General features: G+C 36.5%; 3 protein-coding genes across 5 annotated transcripts; all 3 read left to right on the top strand.

Moving 5' to 3' along the window:
• Nucleotides 1-824: 824 nt before the first annotated feature.
• On the top strand, nt 825-4114 carry LOC127975524 (uncharacterized). Of its 3 annotated transcripts, none has more exons than XR_008157541.1 (8): nt 825-1007; nt 1318-1427; nt 1725-1847; nt 1952-1979; nt 2091-2141; nt 2318-2365; nt 2628-3377; nt 3780-4114. XR_008157541.1 is itself a non-coding variant. In XM_052579667.1 (8 exons), the coding sequence occupies exons 1-8, from the start codon at nt 938-940 to the stop codon at nt 3841-3843; spliced, it is 573 nt and encodes a 190-aa protein (XP_052435627.1). In that variant the 5' UTR covers nt 855-937; the 3' UTR covers nt 3844-4114. The 3 variants fall into 3 exon arrangements, 1 of the variants encoding a protein (XP_052435627.1); XR_008157540.1 differs by having other exon boundaries at nt 846-1007; nt 1315-1427; XM_052579667.1 differs by having other exon boundaries at nt 855-1007; nt 1315-1427; nt 3302-3377.
• A 549-nt stretch (nt 4115-4663) lies between these two features.
• Nucleotides 4664-6051, top strand: LOC127975527 (RIIa domain-containing protein 1). Its single transcript, XM_052579676.1, has 4 exons — nt 4664-5111; nt 5320-5396; nt 5602-5648; nt 5938-6051. Exons 1-4 carry the CDS (start codon nt 5031-5033, stop codon nt 6000-6002), a joined length of 270 nt encoding a protein of 89 aa, XP_052435636.1. The 5' UTR covers nt 4664-5030; the 3' UTR covers nt 6003-6051.
• A 157-nt stretch (nt 6052-6208) lies between these two features.
• On the top strand, nt 6209-21589 carry otoa (otoancorin). Its single transcript, XM_052577837.1, has 30 exons — nt 6209-6995; nt 8131-8221; nt 8324-8415; nt 9045-9066; nt 9478-9514; nt 9632-9761; nt 10382-10450; nt 10649-10839; nt 10969-11129; nt 11300-11380; nt 11678-11802; nt 11959-12101; nt 13773-13881; nt 13967-14188; nt 14274-14435; nt 14581-14721; nt 14800-14855; nt 15477-15597; nt 15684-15802; nt 15937-16072; nt 16885-17078; nt 17330-17420; nt 17805-17970; nt 18080-18279; nt 18392-18544; nt 19171-19313; nt 19418-19554; nt 19656-19753; nt 20674-20884; nt 21051-21589. Exons 2-30 carry the CDS (start codon nt 8167-8169, stop codon nt 21128-21130), a joined length of 3645 nt encoding a protein of 1214 aa, XP_052433797.1. The 5' UTR covers nt 6209-6995; nt 8131-8166; the 3' UTR covers nt 21131-21589.
• Nucleotides 21590-21913: the final 324 nt, after the last annotated feature.

Raw genomic sequence — 21913 nt, 5'->3', positions numbered from 1 at the left:
AACTGAAATAAAGCTCATAGTGTATTGATGCCAGTTTCCTTCCTCCCACAGATGGTAGAAGCACCCAGATTATTTTGACACTTCCTAATATTTAATGTTTTAATGAACTTGCTATCAAAATACATTTTAAATGTTTTAAATTGTAAATAATTTAAATAAATGAACAAATATTTTACCTTAACTCAGCAGTGCTGTATTTCACAACCAATGATAATAACAAATGTGACTGATTTGCATCATTGAATTTAGAAGAAAAGCTTACATCATTTGATAGCTGAGACTGTTTCATATAGCAAGCAGGGTTGTCACTTTGGCATGAAATTTACATGGACATGTCATGGAGTGAGAGCATAAGACATGGCCTAAAAGTGTGTGTCTTGACAACGACTCTTAATACTTCCTTTCCAACTTTTCGCCTATTTTTTTGTAGCTGGATATACATCAATGTTGCGTCTAAATATAAATGAGGATATGGTTATTGATAAATCGAATTGTCTTTGACTGTCGTTCTTATTATCATTTAGGGGGGCTTAGGAACATCTTGGGGTGGCTTCAGCACCACTAAAATAGGCATAACGAGGTCCCTGGGAGCAGCACTTTGAGTTTAAAACAAAAGGATATTCTGTTTCTTTTAACTCTATTTTACATGCAAGTATAGCCGACATCAGTCACAGCACAACCACTAAAGTTATCGTATGTGTATTTGATTTCATTAGACAATGTGGTAAATAGGATTTTAGTGCAGTCTTAATGGACCGCGTTTGAGTCATTATAATATCAATTCCTATGTCTGACAATGGAAACATTAAAATATATTATTAAAAACAGTTTTATTGAGAATTCGCGCGTGACGTCGTTTTAGGCGGGGTTTAGCCATAGACAGTAAAAGAAACTTTCCACTGAAAGTAGTTCGAAACCTGAACACTTTAGTATCATCATGTATACCGCGCTATTGTTTCTTGCTTTGTTCTCGTGCTTTTCTCTCACAGCGGGAAGGTCGCTCGAAGGTACGTTTGTATAACTATAACGGTGTGCAGCGATAATTGATGCTGAAGAACAAAACTGTTGATGAGCTATTTGAGTTATTCAAGTTTGCATATGAAGTACCTTATTAAAAATTACTTGTGTTAAAAGGAGTTAATTCCGAAATTTAGTTAACATGCATTTTGTCAGATAAATAGGATATGAGGATAGCTCAGTCCGATCGAGTAGGTGGGATTTTTTATGCAGTACAGGTGACACTAAACTCCAAACCCCGTTTTAATGCTGGGATTATGACAGACAGATTGAATTAATTTGATGAATTTCGCACAGCAGGTGGAGCGTGTGTTGGGATTCGGAGAGAAGATTCCTTTGACTTTGAGCTGCCCAGAGCTGTAGCGGTGCACGTGCAAGACCCTGTCTGTGATGCGACCTGGACCATTGACGTAAATATCAAAACCACTTCCTCTTACAGCCCATTCTCATTTCATTTCATTTCATTTTAAACTAATTCTAATGAATAATTATTAGAGAAATGAAATGTCACCACTTTGGGTACTATATAAAGGCTTTTTATTATAATTGTATTTTCTCTCAAAACTCATTTTCTAAACATGTCACTGATTTGTTCAGAATTTTTTTTGTTTGCCATATCTTGCACAAGGCATCAGTTAAAAGAAGCAAAATTTTAAATGTGTGAAAGTTTCACCACGTTTATTGAATGTCTCAAAATTCTCCTCCAGCAATCCACAGCAATCCTGGATGGAAATTTAATTCACTGTTCTTATCCCTGCAAAAACGTAACTCGCCTGGGAATCAGTGTGTCTTATTGTCCAGCTTCGGTCAAATTCCACGTCACTTGTTCAGTAAGTTCAGTAACACTTATTCATCATTTCAGAACAGATTTACTGCTCTTTATTTTAAGGATTGTGTATACTGTACAAATGAATGCTTTTTAATTCTCCTGTAGATATACACCAACGAACTCACATGTTATTGTGAGTACTTTTTCACTTTGTATCACTTTGCTTTTTGTTCTCCACATTAACAAAACTATACAACAAATATGTATAAGTAAGATAACAGAGGAATCCAATTCTGTCTCTCAGGCACAAATTCCACCAAGAATCCAGTTTCTAGCACAATCCTGCCATCTACAGGTATTTTTGCAACACTACAATGAAATGCACTGAAGTCCAGTGTTGGAGTTTGCCTTAGAGTGTACAGCAAATATGCCTTCAAGAAATGGTGGTAGGAATAGAGTATGTGGTGATATTAGAAAAAGATTTAGCAAATGCATGTACTGACTTTTTGTGTAATATAACTGCATTTACAGATGTGTCTTCCTCTGCCTTCAAAACTGATTCATCATTGAGGACACACTGTAAGTATAGTCTGTAAAATAAATATAAATGACCAAGTACCCAGCAGTTGGAAAGTGATCAGGCACTAACCTTTTACTAGTTTACTCATTGGTTGAAATACAGTATGATAAATGGCAAAAATGTAGTGCTAAACTTTCATGGACATTGCCAATCAGTATGATCACCATTTTACCCTCAAAATATACCTGCATAGCTAGCTTATTGCAAAACCACATGCCCACTGTTTCTTACCAGACTTCATTGTCTTTGTTATGGTTGCAGTTCAGAAGTTCCACACAAAACAGAAGAATATCAGTAGTAATCATTATCCTCATTTCATGTTGGTCGATGTTATGGAACCACAGACTGCAAAAATAATGCAAGTTCTCTCTCTCTCTAGTTTTGCTAAACCTTGTAGAAATCACTATCCTGAAATTCCTGTTTCGCAAGCCACTCCTCAAACGTTTACTTTTAAGTTAAATGTCAAAACTCAGTTGAGCAATCTCAAAGAGCAAACAGGTCAAGTACACAACCAAAAACAACTGCACTGAACTAAGATAATTCTCTTAGGAAACTTGTAAAAATATGTAAACAGGAACAGGAAGCAATCTAGAGTTCTGGAGATAGGAGAAGGACCAACTTTACTGCAAGTGCTGTTGTAACAGGGAGTTTCCTGTAACTAAAACCATGTAGAAATGTGTTGAAAGAGAGAATATATGACCAAATGCACAGGCAGCAAATCATAGATCTTTAGTATTATTAGTATAATTATCTTTAATATAATCTGTATAATCTACTATTATTATCATTAGAACTATTAGTATTATTACGTTGGCACGTGGCCTTTCCTACCTTGTAGTTGATATCAGTGTATGCATTTTTAATAAAGCAAATGTCAAGGAAATTTGTATTTTTTTCAGTGCATTGATATTTTGGTGAAATATTCTTCTCTACAGATTGTGCCATTGCTGTTGCGGTCACTTTTGCCCTAACCCTTGTCATTTTGGCTTTCCTCATCTGTAGGACAAAAAGGTATTTAACACATTGCATTTATACTAGGGGTGCTCCGATCACGATCGGCCGATCGTTAATGCGCATCTAGTCAGTAAAGCCAGTTCTCTAATCAGCGGTTAATTCCATCAGGTTCGTGATTTCACATAGAGCAGCGGTTACTACACAGAGCCGTTGTTAACTGAGAAGATGCGCCAATAAACCCACTGAAAATGAAGTGGATTTGCGCATCTTCTCAGTTAACAACGGCTCTGTGTAGTAACAGCTGCTCTATGTGAAATCACGCACCTGATGGAATTAACCGCTGATTAAATAACCGGCTTTACTGACGAGATACGCATAACGATGGGCCGATCGTGATCGGAGCACCCCTAATTTATACCATAAGCACAAAACACTAAAACATTATTTTCTATTTTCTAGCAGTGTAAAATATGCTCCTAAAAGAAACTCAGCTGAGGAACAAAACCAGCCTGGTCCAGAATAATCCTGAGGAGGCAACTGAACTTACCCTAGAAACAACAACACATGGCGTGGAGTCATGACAACACATTATCATACAACCTAATATATATTATATTATATTATACCGGTATATTATATTATATTATATTATGTTATGTTATATTATTATATTATATTATAGTACATTACAGTAGATGTATATATTATATTATATGATATTATATTTTTAGTTAGAGAAACACCACTAAGTGCTATACAAGCACAAAGTGGATACAAACTGTAAAATATCTGAATTTGACTAAATATAAAAATTATATATATATATATATATATATATATATATATATATATATATATATATATATATATATATATATATATATATATATATATACTAAATTACATTATATTATATTATATATTGATTACATTATGAAGGCTAATATGAAGTTTATAACTTTGTATTTTCTCCTAGAATTTACAATAACTCCGTCTCTGTTACATGTTGAAGTTCCCACATGAGGTCACTGTCTACAAACTTCATTTCATGTAATCGCGGTATTGTCCATTTTTCCATCCTTGTACCTCTTACTTAGTCTTTGTGTTAAATGATGCTCTGCAATGACCATTAAACCTATGACTGTTACTCAAGTCTTTGAAGAATCTGTCGAGTCACAAGCAATCCAAAACTGTAATGCCAAAGGTGGGATTTGTGAACGTGTGTTTAAACAAGATGCAATCATTTATTGAATAACGAGACTCAGCAAGCGGTTTTTGTTGAATTTCGCTTATGGGTTGATAAGCTAAAAAATATATAGCGTTGTAAACAAATAAAATCTCACTTACCAGTGGGCAACAGCTTCAACATGCCATCCGTTTAGGTTTGTAGACAGACTACATGAGTCATAGCCACCGCTTATTTGTTACCATGACACGTTGGTAAATGGAGACAATTATATGATCTTTTTTAAAATCATAAATGATATCAGCCAGCTCAGCCCATAAACGGAGATGTCTATTTATTTGCATAGAACTACTAACGTTATATTCAATTCACGCAAATGAGCACAATCAAGTTTAAACATAGCGTTAGCACTCTGATAATAGGAAAACTGGGGATTATAAGAAAAACGCAACAATAGAAAGCTACACACTTGGCAACACACGTCAACATCCGGTGTTTGGGGACAGTAGCGCAGAGACGCACAGATGGCGGAGAGAAACGCTCTGGAGAAGCTCGATGTGGGCGCTTTAAGCCTCGAGCAGCAGGAGAAGCTGCACCAGTTCAAGGTAGTTTATTTTCTTCTGTTGAAAGTTATCAACAAGTCTGCTCATTTTATTTGCGTTGGATCAAGTTATACTAATGAACTTAGTAAGTCTAAAGAACGGTAGATATATATGGCATTTATTAAAGACATTGTATGGGAAATGTGATTGTTTTTTTGTTTTTCTGAAACAAAACCTAAACTACACACATATGTGATTTCACATTATCCAGGTCAAGACTCGAATAGCTAATGAAAAATATTTAAGATCTCATCCAGAGGTGGAAATGTTACTCAGGGACTTCTTAAGGTCAGTATTCATGTTTCTTTAGCTATGTTTATGTTTTAACTAAAAAAATAAAAATAAATAAATGCTGGGTTAAATTACAAAATATGGACAAACCCAGCGATTTGGTTGTTTATACTGCCCAGAAGTTTTGGTTAAACGTTTACATCAAGATAATGCAACCTTTTTATATTAATCCATTCTCTTTCATTGTGTCTCTTTTTAATAGAGACGTGTTTCTGAAAAGGCCTACAGATATTCGTGAATTTGCAGCAGGTAATTAGTATCAGACACATTTGCACACTTTCTTGCAAGCCACTAAGACTATTTTGATAAAATGCTTCACATTTAGCTTGTTAATAGTCTTGCTCTTAAATTGAATAATTTTTTGTTCTTCAAAATATTGTTGAATATAGCCTATATAACAACATAAATGTGTCTTGAGTCTTCTGTTTAATCACGTAACACACATAACATCTATTTGATTTTACAATAAAAATAATAATGTGTAATTTTATGTGTGAAATTATACTCTTAAATTAAAGCCAATATCTCTTTTTTCCAGATCATTTCAGTGACCCAGGACTGCCAAAGAAAATTCAGGCGCAAATGAATATCCATAATAAGTGAAAAATGTGTTTTTGATTATAGTGTTTTGAAATAAAAGAGATAAAAATGATGTAATGTGTGTCAGTCTTGATCCATACACATGCATGAAAGCATCTTTGCTGTACACTATTATAAGCAGCAACCACTAGTGTGCACTGTGCAGGTATCAGGGGACAGGACAGTCCAGGCTTGTTTGTAGAATGAGTCCACAGAGATTAAAGGCAAATTAAGCTGAAACTGAACAGGTCTTTCTGTTCTGTTAAGTATGTCCAGACATGCTGGGTCTAATTACTTGAATATTACTTATGTCATGTTTTATAGCATGTACTGTTTGGTAGAGCATTTTAAGCCACTTTTTTCCATTCAGTTTTTTTGTTAGTTTTTTTTTTTCATGGAATTTTCCTAAATTTGTTTTTACCTCAAAGTCTAACTTAACAGTCAAACTTAGTGCTGTTTTTGACATTTGGCCATTCATTTCCTTATTTTCTTCTCTTTTTTTTATTCTTTTTTTCACTACCCAAGGGTGAACTACTGTACAAGTAACATGTTTCTTTTCTGGACTTAACAAGCCACCAGGGACCAAATAAGTTACTGCTCATTCTTACAGAAACATCTAATTGTCCTCTTAAAGTAGCATCTGACTTCAATACAGTACATCAACTCATGACGCCTATACCAACATAATTCATCATGTACTTAAAAAGCAATGCGATAACATTCAGCCAAGCATACTATTTCCAATAATAATTTCAACTGCTATGAGAAAAGTCTGGGACTTCATGACTTCTATTATTTATATCTCTTTTTTTTTATTTAAAAATGCAAGGGGATGGAAAGTCACATCTTGTTCCCACAAAACCACACATGTAATTTCATACATCTGACACACCTGGACAGACAGACTCCCATATTCTGTGTTGGGTGGGGCTGAGAGGAAAACCATGTTGAAATGAACACAGTGTGTGCCTGCTGAGCAGACTATCTGCTGTGTCATCTCAAGATCGTCGCATCACAGTGAGTACCTCCGTTACATTTTTACTGTAAAATCTTTGTTTTTGGTGAACCCTTAAATATAACAATATTTAAATGTCTTTTAAATAACTTTTTTTTTTTAAAGAAAAGCTTGTTGATTTAAAGTCTTATTTCGTATCAGATCATTGTGCATTATATATATAGGAACATTTGTTAAAACTTATTTTATGATTTTATTAGATGATTTGTACATTGTAAAAACTGGCGATGTCAGGATTTATTAAGAATCCATTTTTACTTGCACTAGGCCCTTAAAAAATAATAAATAGAATAGGGACACCTCAAAACAGGGACTGTCATTGTTTTGGGTTTTGCAGTAGAAATTGGGTTGAGGTTACCTATGACAGACTGAAGAAAAACATTTGTGCCAAATCTGTCGTAATTGTGTGCGCAGATCAATATATTCTTTGAAGCGACATAATACCGCAGGGCCAAAACAAATAAGCTATTCAAATCAGGGGAAACTCAATCATTATTTACATTGTACAGATTTTGCATTGTCATACAGCTATTCTAGATCAGAAATAAAGGCTGTTTTTGTATAGTTGTACTCCAGGGAGAGTGATCTGACACAGGCAGTATCCTAGCACTCACCCCACATCCTCACAGGGAGATGTGGGGAACGATCTGAGAGTCAGTTGGCATGACTACAAAAACCATAGGAACACTGGAACATAAGATGCAAGTTTATGCAATAACAACACAAATAGGACAGGGACACCGCAAAACAGCAGGAAACCATATGGTTCTGGTTTTTATCCTGTGTGATTTGTATGTATTTTATTGCTATTCAAAGGTTATCCCTATACATATTTTTTTACATGATGATTTGAGTATCTACCGTTTCATTTTGTTCTTGCAGGTTTAAGTAATGCAAAGTTTTTGTACTATGCAAACACTGATGCAATTGAATGGAACTGTTTTGCGTGTCATCAGATATGTCTGTATTGTCTGCATGTGATTTATTTCTGTTAGATGATACCATTGCAGATAATAAAGCTGCCACTCTAGATAAAGTATTTGCAGAAGAGAATTATGTAATATGGTAATTTTTATGTCAGTGTGCGGTCATTGCATTGTCATTGAAATTGTCTAAATCCATATTGATTGTCCGTAGAGCTTCATCTGGAGAAAGAGAACAGGGAACAGCAAAATGGGGTTGTATAGAGAGGTTTTGATCCTCTCATGTCTAGCCCAGTGGGCTACAGGTAAATGGTTTAATAGGCTATATCACTTTTTTTTAATTTCATGTACAATTAAAAAAAGTAACAAATTTGGGTATAAATGCCCTGTGTTGTTATAATTTACAGTAATGTCCCAGGGTATGATGGAGATGCCCTTCAACCAGTCAATAGGATTTCCCAGACTACCTGCAAACTTCAGGCAAATGGCCAAGGAACTGGTAACTAAGTACCGCATGATCTATAGTTATATATCAAACAGAAATTACATTGATGTACTAGGATAAAGGGGTTGTTTCTTATATACACCCTATACTGAAACACTTTTTCTAAATTGTAATTTTAAATAACAATGTAACTGCCATAACATTACGTGGAAGTTATACTAATAAAAATGGCTAACATCATGTCCTGCTGAGGCTAACTTCATATCATATACAGTATATTAAACAGAGACAATTGAATATTTTTGAATGATATGCTTCTACCAATCCACTCATAGAAATTGATGCGTTTTGGGAAAATAAGTACGGTACATATTTTACAAGGTGGAAAGTTTGAATGAAACCTACCCCTCACTAAACACAAAATCAAGTGGGTTCATGCAAATACATTTGAATTAGCCTCCTCGTAAAATCAATTTCTGGGTCATAAAAGTAAAGAAACCAAAAAGTATGATATGCAAGATGAAACTATCACTGAATATGAATTTAGTTGATTTTAGCATTGTTCACTAGTTATTAATCAACCCTACATTTGCGTGCATGCAAGTCTTTTTCAGAACTAACTGCATGTTTTGTTTTATATTGTTTAGTAATATAATATTTACACTTCCTTTGTTTCCTGACAGATGAGCACATGCTTCAAGAAAGGTAACATTTGTACAGACACATTTTCATTATCTTAAGTTTAAACACATTTGACCTTATATAACCATGGTATCAAAATGACTTATATGTTGCACCTGTGTTTAATGTAATAAATTAAGGGAGCTATATTTCACAAACCATAAGCAAATACAAGAGCCCAAGGAAAGAGTGTCGGATATATTTGCATACTGCATCCATTCCAGCGCTGCCACAACCTGAACAAAATGTATTACTAATCTACCATCATAAATGCAGTATGAAGTCAGATTACAATTGTTCTATGGTTCCCATCAGTATGCAGTATACCAGCTAATGTTTGTTCCTTTTGTTTCCAGTCATAATAAAGAGAGAGTGTTTGTGTTTCTCAGTCATGTGTTGTGTCTTTTGTTAAATTATGTGGTTGTATTGTTTCAGGTCACCAGGTGCCTGTAATGAACAATTCACTGAACAGGTAGACTGCCATTGAGCTAATGTTATAGAGCAGCTATATGCCAGGTGTATATTTGAATACTAATGATAATATTTTATTGCATGGAAAACTACTACATTTTCTTTGTTTATCTTCCAGCTCATATGGACAGATGATGGAGAGCCCCATCTCTATTTTTCCAGAGCTTCTCTCCTCTCTTCCTCAGTCTTCCCCCTCTCACTCCAAACCACAGTTCAATGGAACAGCAGAAGGGCAGGACTCAGTCTGGGTAACTCTCAATATCCCAAACACATGCATATGGTTACCTACAGCTACTTGACCCTTCGCAAAGACCCTCTTCCTCTTTGCGGTTGCTATGTTTGACAAGCCATGTCATTCTAATGCCACGCATAATTTTCTCACGTAGTGAAAAATAAGTCAAATCACTGTAGCGCCTCAGTTCAACCGGCACGTGAACCGATAATTTCTTCCTCTTTTCTTCTTATAGCATGAAATAAACATGAATGGACACCAAAAGGTATCCGTCTTTCAACCATGGAAAGACGTTGATACACACAATTTTCAAGGTCAACATTAATCTAGAAAGTAGATGTCTGGGTTTTTTATTTTTTTTATTTTTGGACAAACATGGCCGATTCAGCGTAATGATTGGTCAGCTCACCTGTCAATCAAACTCCCATTCTGCAAAGGGTCAATAATTCTTACCCAAAGCCGAACCCCAATCCAACAATACATTGTTAGTCTCATTTTGAATCTCTTGCAGGATTCTTTCTGATTTAGTAACGTTTTTGACTTATATAGAGAGAGATACACAGGAAACACACCAATATGTCCATATTTTGTCTTTATTTTATGTGCATCCTGATGGGAAATCTACATTAAATTTAGAACATTGCTGAGAAGATGCGGAACTGCACCCACATGGGCCATATGATTGATCTCATGAGGAATAGCACGGTTAGTGCTGGACTAACAGAAAAAACTAAAATATAATAATTTTGGTAGCACTTATCTATGTGGTGTTCTGTGCTTCATATATGTAGAACTATTCAAACTGTTCAATTAAAATGGCAATAACACACCTCTTTGGTTTCATTCTCTCTCTCTCTCTCTCTCTCTCTCTCTCTCTTTATTTATACATTTGCACGCACTTAGGAAGGTCCTGGTTGTTTCATGCGGGCATTCATGGCTCCTCTTTCCTGGATGACAATCATGCAGAATGGAACAGACCTCAATAAAGAAGATCTAACAAAGCTTTTATGGGCGGCTAAACCCTTCTTAGAAACAATGCCTCCGTTGAACTTTGTGTTGCCGGCATTTTCACAACGTTCTCACCTGGCTGAAATGTGAGCGTATTGTGTTTAATTAAACTGTGACTAAACACATGGAGTATCTTTATCTTACTCCCCAGTTCTGAAGTAAAATATTGACTCCTTGTTTGTGTCTGTTTTCTTTTCTCCCTCATGATGCTGAAGGATGACGGTGCTTGGTGAGGTGTTCAGTGTTCTGTCCGAGGAACAGAGGAAGGCAGTTATAGGGTGGATGAAAGAGAGAGTTGCACTGAATGAATATAAATGCCTTCTGAAAGCACCAGCCCTTAACATCCAGCCTCCTGGATCAATGGGAAAAATCATTCGTAAGTTTTGAGTGATCAGTGCGCTTTTTTCATCAAAACATACCTGATCATTTTTAATATAATATAATATAATATAATATAATATAATATAATATAATATAATATAATATAATATAATATAATATAATATAATATACTAATCTATGCATCAATTCTTTTGACTAATCTAGAAAATGGCCCATTAGTCACAGCAGCGATGCCTGTGATGAATGTACCAGGAGCTCAAGGGATTCAACGTCCAATGATGAATGGTAAATATTAAAGAAGTCAATAAAAGAAGCGAAAACTGAAATGGAATGGCAAAGTGGTGGAGAAGGTGGAGAGGAAACATTGGAAAAGAAATCCTAAATACAAAGACAGACCAGCCTGTTTCAGAAAGAAAATATTTATACAGTAGATAGAATTGTAATGATACAATGGATGATGAACAGAAGAATGAAGAAAGAGAAACACCAAAGATAAACAATGCAGAAATACAAAGAGAGGAGATTAATTATATTTAGTAGTAAAATGAATTTTTTTTAAACGTTATTCACCTTTTCTTTTAGCTTCGACAGGGGTCCATATATGTCCTCCAAGAATGTCCTGGCTGAACGCCACTGTGTTGACAATGATGGGGCCTTTTCTATCTCGACTATCTTTAGAAGAAGCAAAGACCATCCCTAAAGAAGAGGTCAGAGTCTGTGACATGATATATGCAAGCCATTGCCATTCATATGTGTATTTTTCCATTGCCTTTTGTGTCTCAGATTATTCCATGCTAATGTAATGTAAATACAGAACCACTTATAACTCAGCAAATAACTACAGTAATCTTTCTCTTTGTCAGCTATGTGAGTTTTTCAGGACTTCAGATTTCTCTCCGTCATTTCGAAATGTTAATGGAATCCAGCCTGCCCTTGGCCGAACACTTTTTCAACGCTTGAAACAAGAGTGCTCCAGCAGTGAAAATATCACGCAAAACCTGGACAGGTCAGGATCTCCATCATTAGTGTGTGATTCGTGCATGTGTTTGGTAAAAGATATTTAGGTGATCAGGACTACATTACACTAGTTTACCTAGAAGCCTGTTGACGCTCTGTTTAAAGAAATAAAGAAATAAAAGTGATTTAAAATATATAAAGAGAAATCTTCAAAATGAAGTCACGTTTATGAGATATGAAGTTGCATTGTGATAAAGAAAGTCACATTGTGTGATATAAAGTCAGAATTATGAGAGAAAAAGTTGAAATTTCAAGATATAAACTCACATGTAAAATTTAGTTGTGATTATATATAAAAAAAAAAATCCAGATTTCTAGATCTAAATTCACATTGTGAAATAGTATTTAAAGGGGGGGTGAAATGCTATTTCATACATACTGAGTTTTTTACACTGTTAAAGAGTTGGATTCCCATGCTAAACATGGAAAAAGTTTCAAAAATTAAGTAGTACCTTTGAAGGAGTATTTCTGTACCCAAAATACTCCTTCTGGTTTGTCACAAGTTTCGGAAAGTTTTTTTCGAGTATGGCTCTGTGTGACGTTAGATGGAGCGGAATTTCCTTATATGGGTCCTAAGGCACTTCTGCCGGAAGAGCGCGCGCTCCCATATAGCGAGGCTGAGCAGCACAGACATTTCACTGATCAGAGCGATTCACTGATCAGAGCGAGAGCGTCGCGAAAAGTCACAAAAGAAGTGTGTTTTTGGTTGCCAGGGCAAGACAACCCTGCACAGATTACCCCCAAAAAAACAGCATTAAGGGACCAGTGGATGGAGTTTATTTTTTACAGAGCATCGACGGAGTTGTGCAAGTGTTTGGGTTTGTTCCCCTGCATTTTGAAAATGCTTGCTTTACAAACAAGGCCCAGTTTGACGCCGGATTTGCACATCGTTTATTTCTTAAGGATGATGCAATCCCAACGAAAAAGGGTCACGATCATATGTTGGAACCTCAGGCGGTGAGTAAAACTGCTTCAAATATCTCTGCCTCCTTGTTAGTGCGTCTGCCTCCCATGCCGGGGACCCGTGTTCGAGCCCCGCTCGGAGCGAGTCGTTGCTGTTGCTGCTCTCGTTCAGTTTCAGCCTCGGGATCTGATTCTGGATCATAAATAAACGGCTGAATCTGACTGTTAGCCATGGTTTGTTTTGGATGATGGTTTTTCCCTCAAGGTAATGTCAGCTTCCAAACGCTCTCAACGCAAAAGCTTACTGGTGCTCGTGATTCTTTAGCTCCGCCCACACGTCACGCCTCCAGTCGGTCGTGTTTTTCCGGGAAAAATCGGTACAGACTATCTTTCTCTTATGAATATAATAAAACTAAAGACTTTTTGGAGTTATGAAGGATGCAGTACTACTCTATAAGTACTCAAGATTAACAGGATATTGAGAGAAAACGAGCATTTCACCCCCCCTCTAATAATATTATTAGTATTATTAGTATTAGGAGTTGTAATTAGTAGAAACAAAGTTGCAATTACAAACAATGACATTGTATTTATAATATATAAAATCACAACAGTGAGATATGTGGTCACTATGAAATATAATGTCTTAATTGTTTGAAACAGAGTTACAAAATATAGAGTCTCATTATGTGTTTAGTTTATTAACTCTGATGGGGAAACAGGCTCCAAGCATAACATATTCTCTTCTTTTTCACAGGCTGGGCTCTCTGGCTTGTTTCTTCGATGGTGCACAATCTCTGAATCTGAATCTTAGTAGAAAACTGCTGTCTCAGATTGAAGCCTGTAACAACCCTGAAGTAGACAAGGTCAGAACTGCCACTTTATCGAATCGCTGTTACTCTTTTAGCATAACTTTAATGTTACTTTTTCTTCCACTCGACCCTCCCTCAGGTGAAAAGACAGCTAGTCCAGATCATTCTGGAGAAAGATAGCAGTTCCTTTTCTCCTGAGATTCTGCAGTCTCTGGGATCCGCCGTGTCTGCCCTTCCTCTTTCCCGGCTGTCCCGCTTCTCCTCTGAGGACCTGAACAACACCCTCACCAGCTTGAGTGAGGCCAGTTGGAGCCCCGCTCAAGCTAAGACTCTGGCAAAGAAACTGCTGGAAGCTGCCAAGGTTAGATTTTCACCTCAGTTTATAGAGATGCGTTTTGTTCCTTATACTGTATATACTGTTTTCACAAGAATGTTTTCTTTTGTAGAATATAAGCGGTGAGAAGTTGTTGTCTCTGGGTACGATGGTGAGAGGGGTGGCCAGTTCCCTCCTCAAGAATGTGAAGGCAGAAGGGCTGCTGGGAAATAAAGCCCTGAACACTATGAGCGAGAAGATGTCCTCCCTACAAAGAACAGCACTACTGGAAGCGGTAAGAATAAGATGAGTTCACTCAGAAAGAGATGGAAAAGCTTCCCCAAATAAGAAGGATAAAAAAGTGACCAAACTATCAGTGAAATCCCTCATCCTTGATTCTGCTTTCTCTCTCTCTCTCTCTTGTTATATTAAACCCACAGTTCCGTCGTGATGTAAATGCATCTGAACTGGTGAAGGGGTTGCCAGATTCTCTCCTCTCTTCTCTGTCTCTGTCCACGCTGGAGAAGGCAGACCTCAGCTCTGTGGATCAGCTGCAGGGACGCGGCTGGACTCGTGCTCAGGTATACACACTAGACAGTAATATAAAAATACAAATCCATTACTTCTACATTACCTAATTTCCTTATTTCTCTCTATAGTCGGCTTTCCTTCTGAAGAAGATTTTGGGTAACAAGATTAACCTTGGTGCATTACGGTGAGACTTTATACGACTGTAACAAAATACAGCAATGCTATACGTTATGTAGACAGAAGTTTAAAAAAAAAAATAAGATAGATAAGATCTTAATAAATAATTAAATGAAAAGGAAAATGGAACTGCTACTAAATTTGCTTTATTTAGTTACTACTTATTTTTATTGAATAAGATACAGAATTGCGTCTTAATGGAATAAATGTTGTCTGCATAATGTCTGGAATAAAGTGCATGACTTTTAACATTGGAGCATCATAAACTAAGCAACTGAGGATCACATATTACTTGATTTTTAGGTTGTCCTGACCACAAAAAAACTCAGAAAATGCAGAAATGTGTGCCTCATTGCTAGGAAATGCATGACAAACAAAAAACAATCATAAATGTTCTAAAAATTCTGAGGCTAAAAAATTGGAGTCTATATCTGTCATAGACTACACTATGCAAGGTTCTGTGAAATCTGTCAATACTGACTGCTTAGAAACTGCAGACTGGCTTTGACATTCAACAGCTAGTGTTGAGTTGTCCAGACTGCAAATCAGGGCAAAAATCTGCACATGTAGTGAATTGTAGTCTTAAATCAGTGTAGTATCCTGATCAAGCTCATGGTGTTGTCAACAGGAAGCTGGGTCAGGCTGTACAGGGTGTCACTTGTGAAATGATTGAAAAAATCAATCGAACTGATGCTTTGGAAATGGCACAGACACTTAACAAGTCCTGTGCATGGCTCTCCAGGGTTCAGGTAAACATTATATATTCATCATGGCTTCACACACTGTCTTCCATCAGCGATATATATATCCCATCCTGATCTCTTTTCATTCTTAGATTCGCTGTACTGCTCAAAAACTCTTTGCAAGTCTGGAGGAGCAGAGACCAGGATATTTCAACGACATTAAAAACTCTGAGCTCCAGGCCATCCCAGCTGTGCTGCTCATCCATCTACCGTAAGAACAGAGCAGGGCTGTATATGCATACAATTAAAATGCATGTAAATTAGTTTCAGTTCATATGCTAATACAGTTCCTATTTTCTTAACTTGTCCCCTCTCACACTATCCATACTGTCATGACACATTCAGAGTGGAGAAGATTCAGAACTTGTCTGATGCTGTGTGTCCCGCTTTCATGGAGAAGATGAATCAAGTCAACCTGTCCTCTCTACCAAACAGCTCTCCATCACGCAGTGCACTTACCAAAAGAGCCATCAGCTGCCTGGTAATATGTGCACACATATACACAGCTTTTCTTCTCCTGTCCAAAATAACCCAAACTTATCTAAAGTTAACATGTTTGTTAGCCATTTCAGTTCTGTAATGTGATGCATTTCTGAGTAAAATAGAATATTTAACAAGAAACAAATGCAGGCTGAGACTTATCCATCATGAACTGATTGGATGGTATGCATTACATACCAGAATCCAGTCAGACTTAATGGGTGTTCTCAGTACACTTTTCATTCCATTGACTTACAGTACATTCAATGCAAATGCAGTAGACGACTTACTGTACAATTAATGCAAATGCAGTAGACAGGAAACTCAGGGTTATGCAAATTTTCTGCTCTCCAAATCGATATTTCACTGCGTGAACTCTTAGCTGAATTAAAAGAATGCAAATTTTAAATCTGCAGAATTGCATATTTTTTACATTTACATGTATCATTTGTTGAAATATATTTGTTTTTTTTCTTGTTCTAACTTCATATTACGACAATTGCAGTGCGTTGTGGGAATGGCCCCTCTTCAACTAAAAAAAAAAACACCTGGAGATCTTTTCTTTTTTTCTGTTACCCTGCAATTCTCTCTTTTGCTCTTTTTTCGTTGACTTTCTATGTAAACATGCGCTAGTTGGAAGCATTTGTACATGTAATTTTACATGGAAAAACAATAGAAAAGAAGCACCGTAGAGTTCAAGATAAAATAATAAAATTATCCAGTAGACAAAGCAGACCATGTGACACCAGCAGAAAAGGAAAAGGATTCTACTACTGCAGGCATTGTCCTAATCTGTATCCTGTATTTGTGCAGAAGAGGAACGCGTCTGATCTGTCTGCGGCAGAGGTTTTGACTCTAGGCTCTCTGGTGTGTGAGTTAGACCCAGCCTGGATTTCCTCTCTGAACCCCACGGCTCTGAACTCCACCCTGCAGGCTCTCGCCTCCTGTCAGTATATCCAGCAACAGCACAGAGAGCACCTGTTCAGACTGCTTACGACCACCTATGGGTAACAGCATGTGCAAAATCACACATAATAACCCACAATGGCTTCACACAACCCACCTCTGCAGACCTCAGATCCCACATCCCACATTTTCTAGTGGTTTCATTGTTCAAGAGACTGTGCCTAGTGGCTTCAAAACAAGTTGAAATATTAGAAAGATTCCTCACTTTAAACATCCTTCTTCTCTAGCCTGAAGTGCTGCAATTAGAGATGTTGCATTGCTGTTAATGATATGTGTATTTTCTTTAACCAAGGGACACTACTTTATGGTCAGAGGAAGATATGAGGGTGCTCGGGCCACTTTTGTTACTTAATGACACTGCCATTGAAAAGCTGCCACCCAAAGTAAGAATCTCAGCAATGCTGTTGACCAGTAGATTATGAAAAAGTAGGATTAAATTATTAAATGTATACAAATGTTTTTAATGTAAAATGAATTAAATTCATGTTGAAAACATTTAAAAAAAAATCTAACAATAAATAATAAACTATTTTAATTCTTACATTTGTATTAATATTAAATTGCTATATTTTTGTACAAATAATTATATGTGTGTGTGTGTGTGTGTGTGTGTGTGTGTATATACATATATTGATTTTTTTTTACTTATGAATAAATAAATAAATGATTAATTTTTTCCTAAATTTTATTTAAATGGCCATCATTTTATTATTTATTGTTTTTTAATTTACCCATCCATTCCTCCATTCTGCTCATCTGTCTTGCAGAGCTGGGTAAAGTCATATCTGTCAGACCTGATGGACAGTTTGCCCAGTCAGCCTGTGGTTCCTCCTCCAAAGGAGTTCCGCTCTTGGTTTGACCTCTCTGCACTTCGTCGCAAACTGTTTGACCTCAAAACGAGTAGCACACTACAAAACCGCAGGAAGCGTGAAGGTAGGTGTGCTTAATAATCAATAGTGGAAATGTTAGTGATATGATATCTAACAATGAGCCATTTATCTTTCTTTCTTGCTTGCTTTCTTTCTCTCTTTGACACTGGTAGTTATTAGCACAGTGGTGTCCACTGTAATAGACCCCATGCTCACATATATTGAGGACCTCAAACAGGGGAATGTATACTGGACTCCCGCCGAATTCAGTAAAATGACTGTGCAGACTTTCAAAGATGTTGTGCCAACATTAGGAGAGATAATCAACTATAGCACAGAACAACTGGCAGCACTCAGAGCAAAAACACTGGAGGTACACACACACACACACACACACAAAACGCAAGTTAAATTCTATTATATACAGAAAAAACCTTTACAGTTTGACTTCAGTGGTCAAAGACAACGTCTATTGTATATGGCAGGCATGGGGGAGTGTGTCCGTGTTGAATGAGTCTCAGATTGCTGTTCTGGGCTGCATCTGCCAGAGCTTCAGTGCTGAAGAGCTGGGCAACCTCAGCATTGCCTCACTGGACACTTTGGAGACAATGACCACCTGCAGCTTTACCCAGACACAGGTAATATAAACACACACACAGTCACCAAACAGCATCTAGAGTTTATATATACAACTTAAAGTTATCTAAGAAACATATTTATTATTATTTTTCGTTATCTACTTCCAGTATTGTGCAAAGGTTTGGGGTCAGTAAGAAATGATCTTTTATTCAACAAGGATGCATTAAATTGATCAAACAGTAAATGTGTTTACATTACATTCATGTTTACATCTATTTTCAAAACAACAAACTTTGTATTCATAAATAATCTTTTTTTTTTTTTACTGTTTCCTGATTACATTACCAACACTGATAATAATAACAGGTGTTTCTTGAGCATCAAATCAGCATATCAGAATGATTTCTGAAGGATCATGACACTGAAGACAGGAGTAAAGGCTACTACAAATTTAGCTTTGCCGTTACAGGAATAAATGACATTTAAAATTGTTATTTGAAACTATTTCACAATATTACTGCTTTTACTGTATTTCTGATCAAATCAATTTAGTCTTAGTTAGCATAAAATACTTCTTTCAAAAACATTTAACATCTTACCGACCCCGAACACTTGAATTAATTAATTTGTTTTTAGCATATATTTGTTTTACAAAAACAAATACTGAAAATTCTGAACTCTGCAGAGGACAGCGGTCTGGCAGGCCTTTGAAAGAGTGGCTGGAATCAACGTGTCTAGATTAGGACAGCTGGAGATGGTGGGTCTGGGACAGTTTCTCTGTGGTCTACAGCCTGGCCAGATCGATCAGCTCAATCCCGTCAGCTTCAGGTTAGAAACACTTCCACATTCATGGTTATATTCTCAATTTAAAATATGTTTGTTTACCCTACAGCACAACAAAACTGATCAAAACTGTGATGTGTGTTTCTCAGTGAGTCAGTAGAGGTGGTGGGCCGTGCTCCTTGTCCTCTGAACATTAGAGAGCGTCTGAAGGAGAAGGCAGTGACTGTGTTTGGAAAATCCAACACCTGGACTGAAGCTCAAGTCAGCATTTTGGGCAATATTATTGGTAAGTTACAAAGGACACCATGTGAAAAACTTGAATATTTCCATGTGACAAGTTCAAACTTCAGATGTGAAAGCTGCGTTTGTTATTTCATGTGTTTCTAGCTGGTTTAAGTGCTGTCGAGCTGGGAAGTCTAAATTCTACCGTCCTGCCATTCATTCAGCCATCCGCCATCCCTCTCATATCCTCAGATCGCTTAACTGTAAGTGGAGGGATTCTTTACCCAAAAAAGAAAATTCTTTCAGCATGAACTCCCTCATGCCGTCATAGATGACTTTTAGAAAAATAATCTATTTCTGTTGAGTCCACATAATGCAAATGGATGGCTCCTTCAAAGTTGATGATTCAAAAACTGTCAAATAAAAACGAACACAACAGTATTCTAAACAATCCAAGTTGATGAATCAGTGTCTTCTGAAGTGAAACAATTGTGAGAGAAAAAAGTGATTTGGAAGCACAGAGGACCTCCACTTCACACAGATGCAAGATGCAATGGTTTATAGTGTCAAAAAGAAAAAAATATTGGTCTACAAGAGAAAATAATTCAAAAGTTTGCATGACCTTGATTGTTAATACTGTGCTTTACTTGAATGATCCACAACTGTTTTTTTTTTTTGTTTTGTTTATTGATAGTTGTTCATGAGTCCCTTGTTTGTCCTGAACAGTTAAAACTCCTGCTGTTTACAGAAAAATCTGTATTAAGAATCTTTGAACGGGGTCATTTTTATAAATTCAGCTATTATTTTGACTTGTGGACTATACTATATCTTTTATGTGAAATATCTTATTCAGGTCAGTACTAAATAAACAATAACATACATTTTGTATGATCTCTCTTATTTTAGTAAAATAATTAACATTTTGCAGATTCTGAGAGGGGGGATGTTAACTGTTGACCTCAACTGTATTGATTCATCAACTAGAGTCATATGGTTTACTGTCATGTTCGCTTTGTGTGGTTTTTGAAGTGTCAACTTTGGAGGTACCATACACTTACATTTTATAAATCCAGAGATTGAGGAGGGAGGGTAAGTTAATGATGAGAGAATTTTGAGTGAAGTATTCCTTTAATTGAGTTGCTCTGTAAGTAAAGAAACAGTGACACTCGTCGTTTGTGATCAGGCACTGTCGGTCAGCCAGTTGAAGGCTTTGGGTCCTGACAATGCTGCCGCAGTAACAGAGGCTCAGCGTTCAGGGCTGAGGGTCGATCAAAAGGCTGCACTGGATGAAGCTGTGGGACTGAAAACTGCACGTGCTGAAGTGCCCATTGGAAACTCCACTGGAATCTCCAATCCAGGCTCTGGGGGATCAGTCACACTGCCACTAAAAGGAGGTAAGTGACAGGAAAAGGGTCAGGAAACCTGTTTGGTGATAGTCATCCACAAATTTAATCTTAATAATCTCAAGTGAAAATTCCACTAAATAATGAACATTACATTTGCAGGGATCTCTTATTCGTAAAATTGTATAAAACAAATATGTTTCTCTTCATACTCCAGGTGCGGCTGTAGAGAGCATGGCAGGATGTGTCCTCCTCATGCAGGCCATTGTGCTGCTGTTGTTTGGATACATTCTCTAAGGAGCAGAACAGTCAAAGGCCAAAGGATGCCATGCGTCTGATGACAGATGCTGATGTATGATCAACCAGCAAACCAGTAGATTTAAGAAATGTTATAATTGCTTTGTTTCAAAACATCATTTAAAACTAAGTCACTGATTGCACATTTAAACTCAGTGATTAGAGCATAACCAAAGATAGTACAAGATGGTGAGATGGTGGTTTGATAAAAATTAACTTATTAAATGTAGTTCAGAGAGAAAATATATTTGGTAATACTGCTTTTTAGGTATTTTTACATGCACATCTATTGTTATTATATGGGAGACTTTAAACACTGTGTATAATCAATTAAAGTTTATCTAAGATGTAGTTTTATTATCGGTTATTTAATTGCAGTTAAATGTTTGTATTAATTAGAGGTTGTGTTCTATTTCAAACCATTTATGCCCAAACATAAGGGTTAATAAAGATCTGTCTGTACAGGGAGTAAGTGTGTGATTTGAATAGTCAAAGCTGAGACTTTCACACCCTCATGTGGTGTAGAAGCTCGCCATAACCAAAGTTAACCATAACTGATAACCTGAAGTTCATGCCAAGCTTTCATCAGATGCACAAGCCATCTACTTGTCTGATGTTGTCACATAAAGGGGTAATGTTAATTATTCAAAATAGCTATTATACCTCATTTATTGTCAAAGAGTTTAAGCTAAATTAAACACATCTGGTGATATGCATGATATGCATTATACATTATCATTCAAGTCAGTAAGATTTTGTTTTTAAAAAAAAATTAATACTTTT

Source organism: Carassius gibelio, chromosome B16 (genome assembly GCF_023724105.1).
Source record: "Carassius gibelio isolate Cgi1373 ecotype wild population from Czech Republic chromosome B16, carGib1.2-hapl.c, whole genome shotgun sequence".
In the NCBI taxonomy this organism is placed as follows: domain Eukaryota; kingdom Metazoa; phylum Chordata; class Actinopteri; order Cypriniformes; family Cyprinidae; genus Carassius; species Carassius gibelio.
The sequence above is the reverse complement of the archived record's forward strand: the minus strand, read 5'-3'. Positions and strand labels throughout refer to the sequence as shown.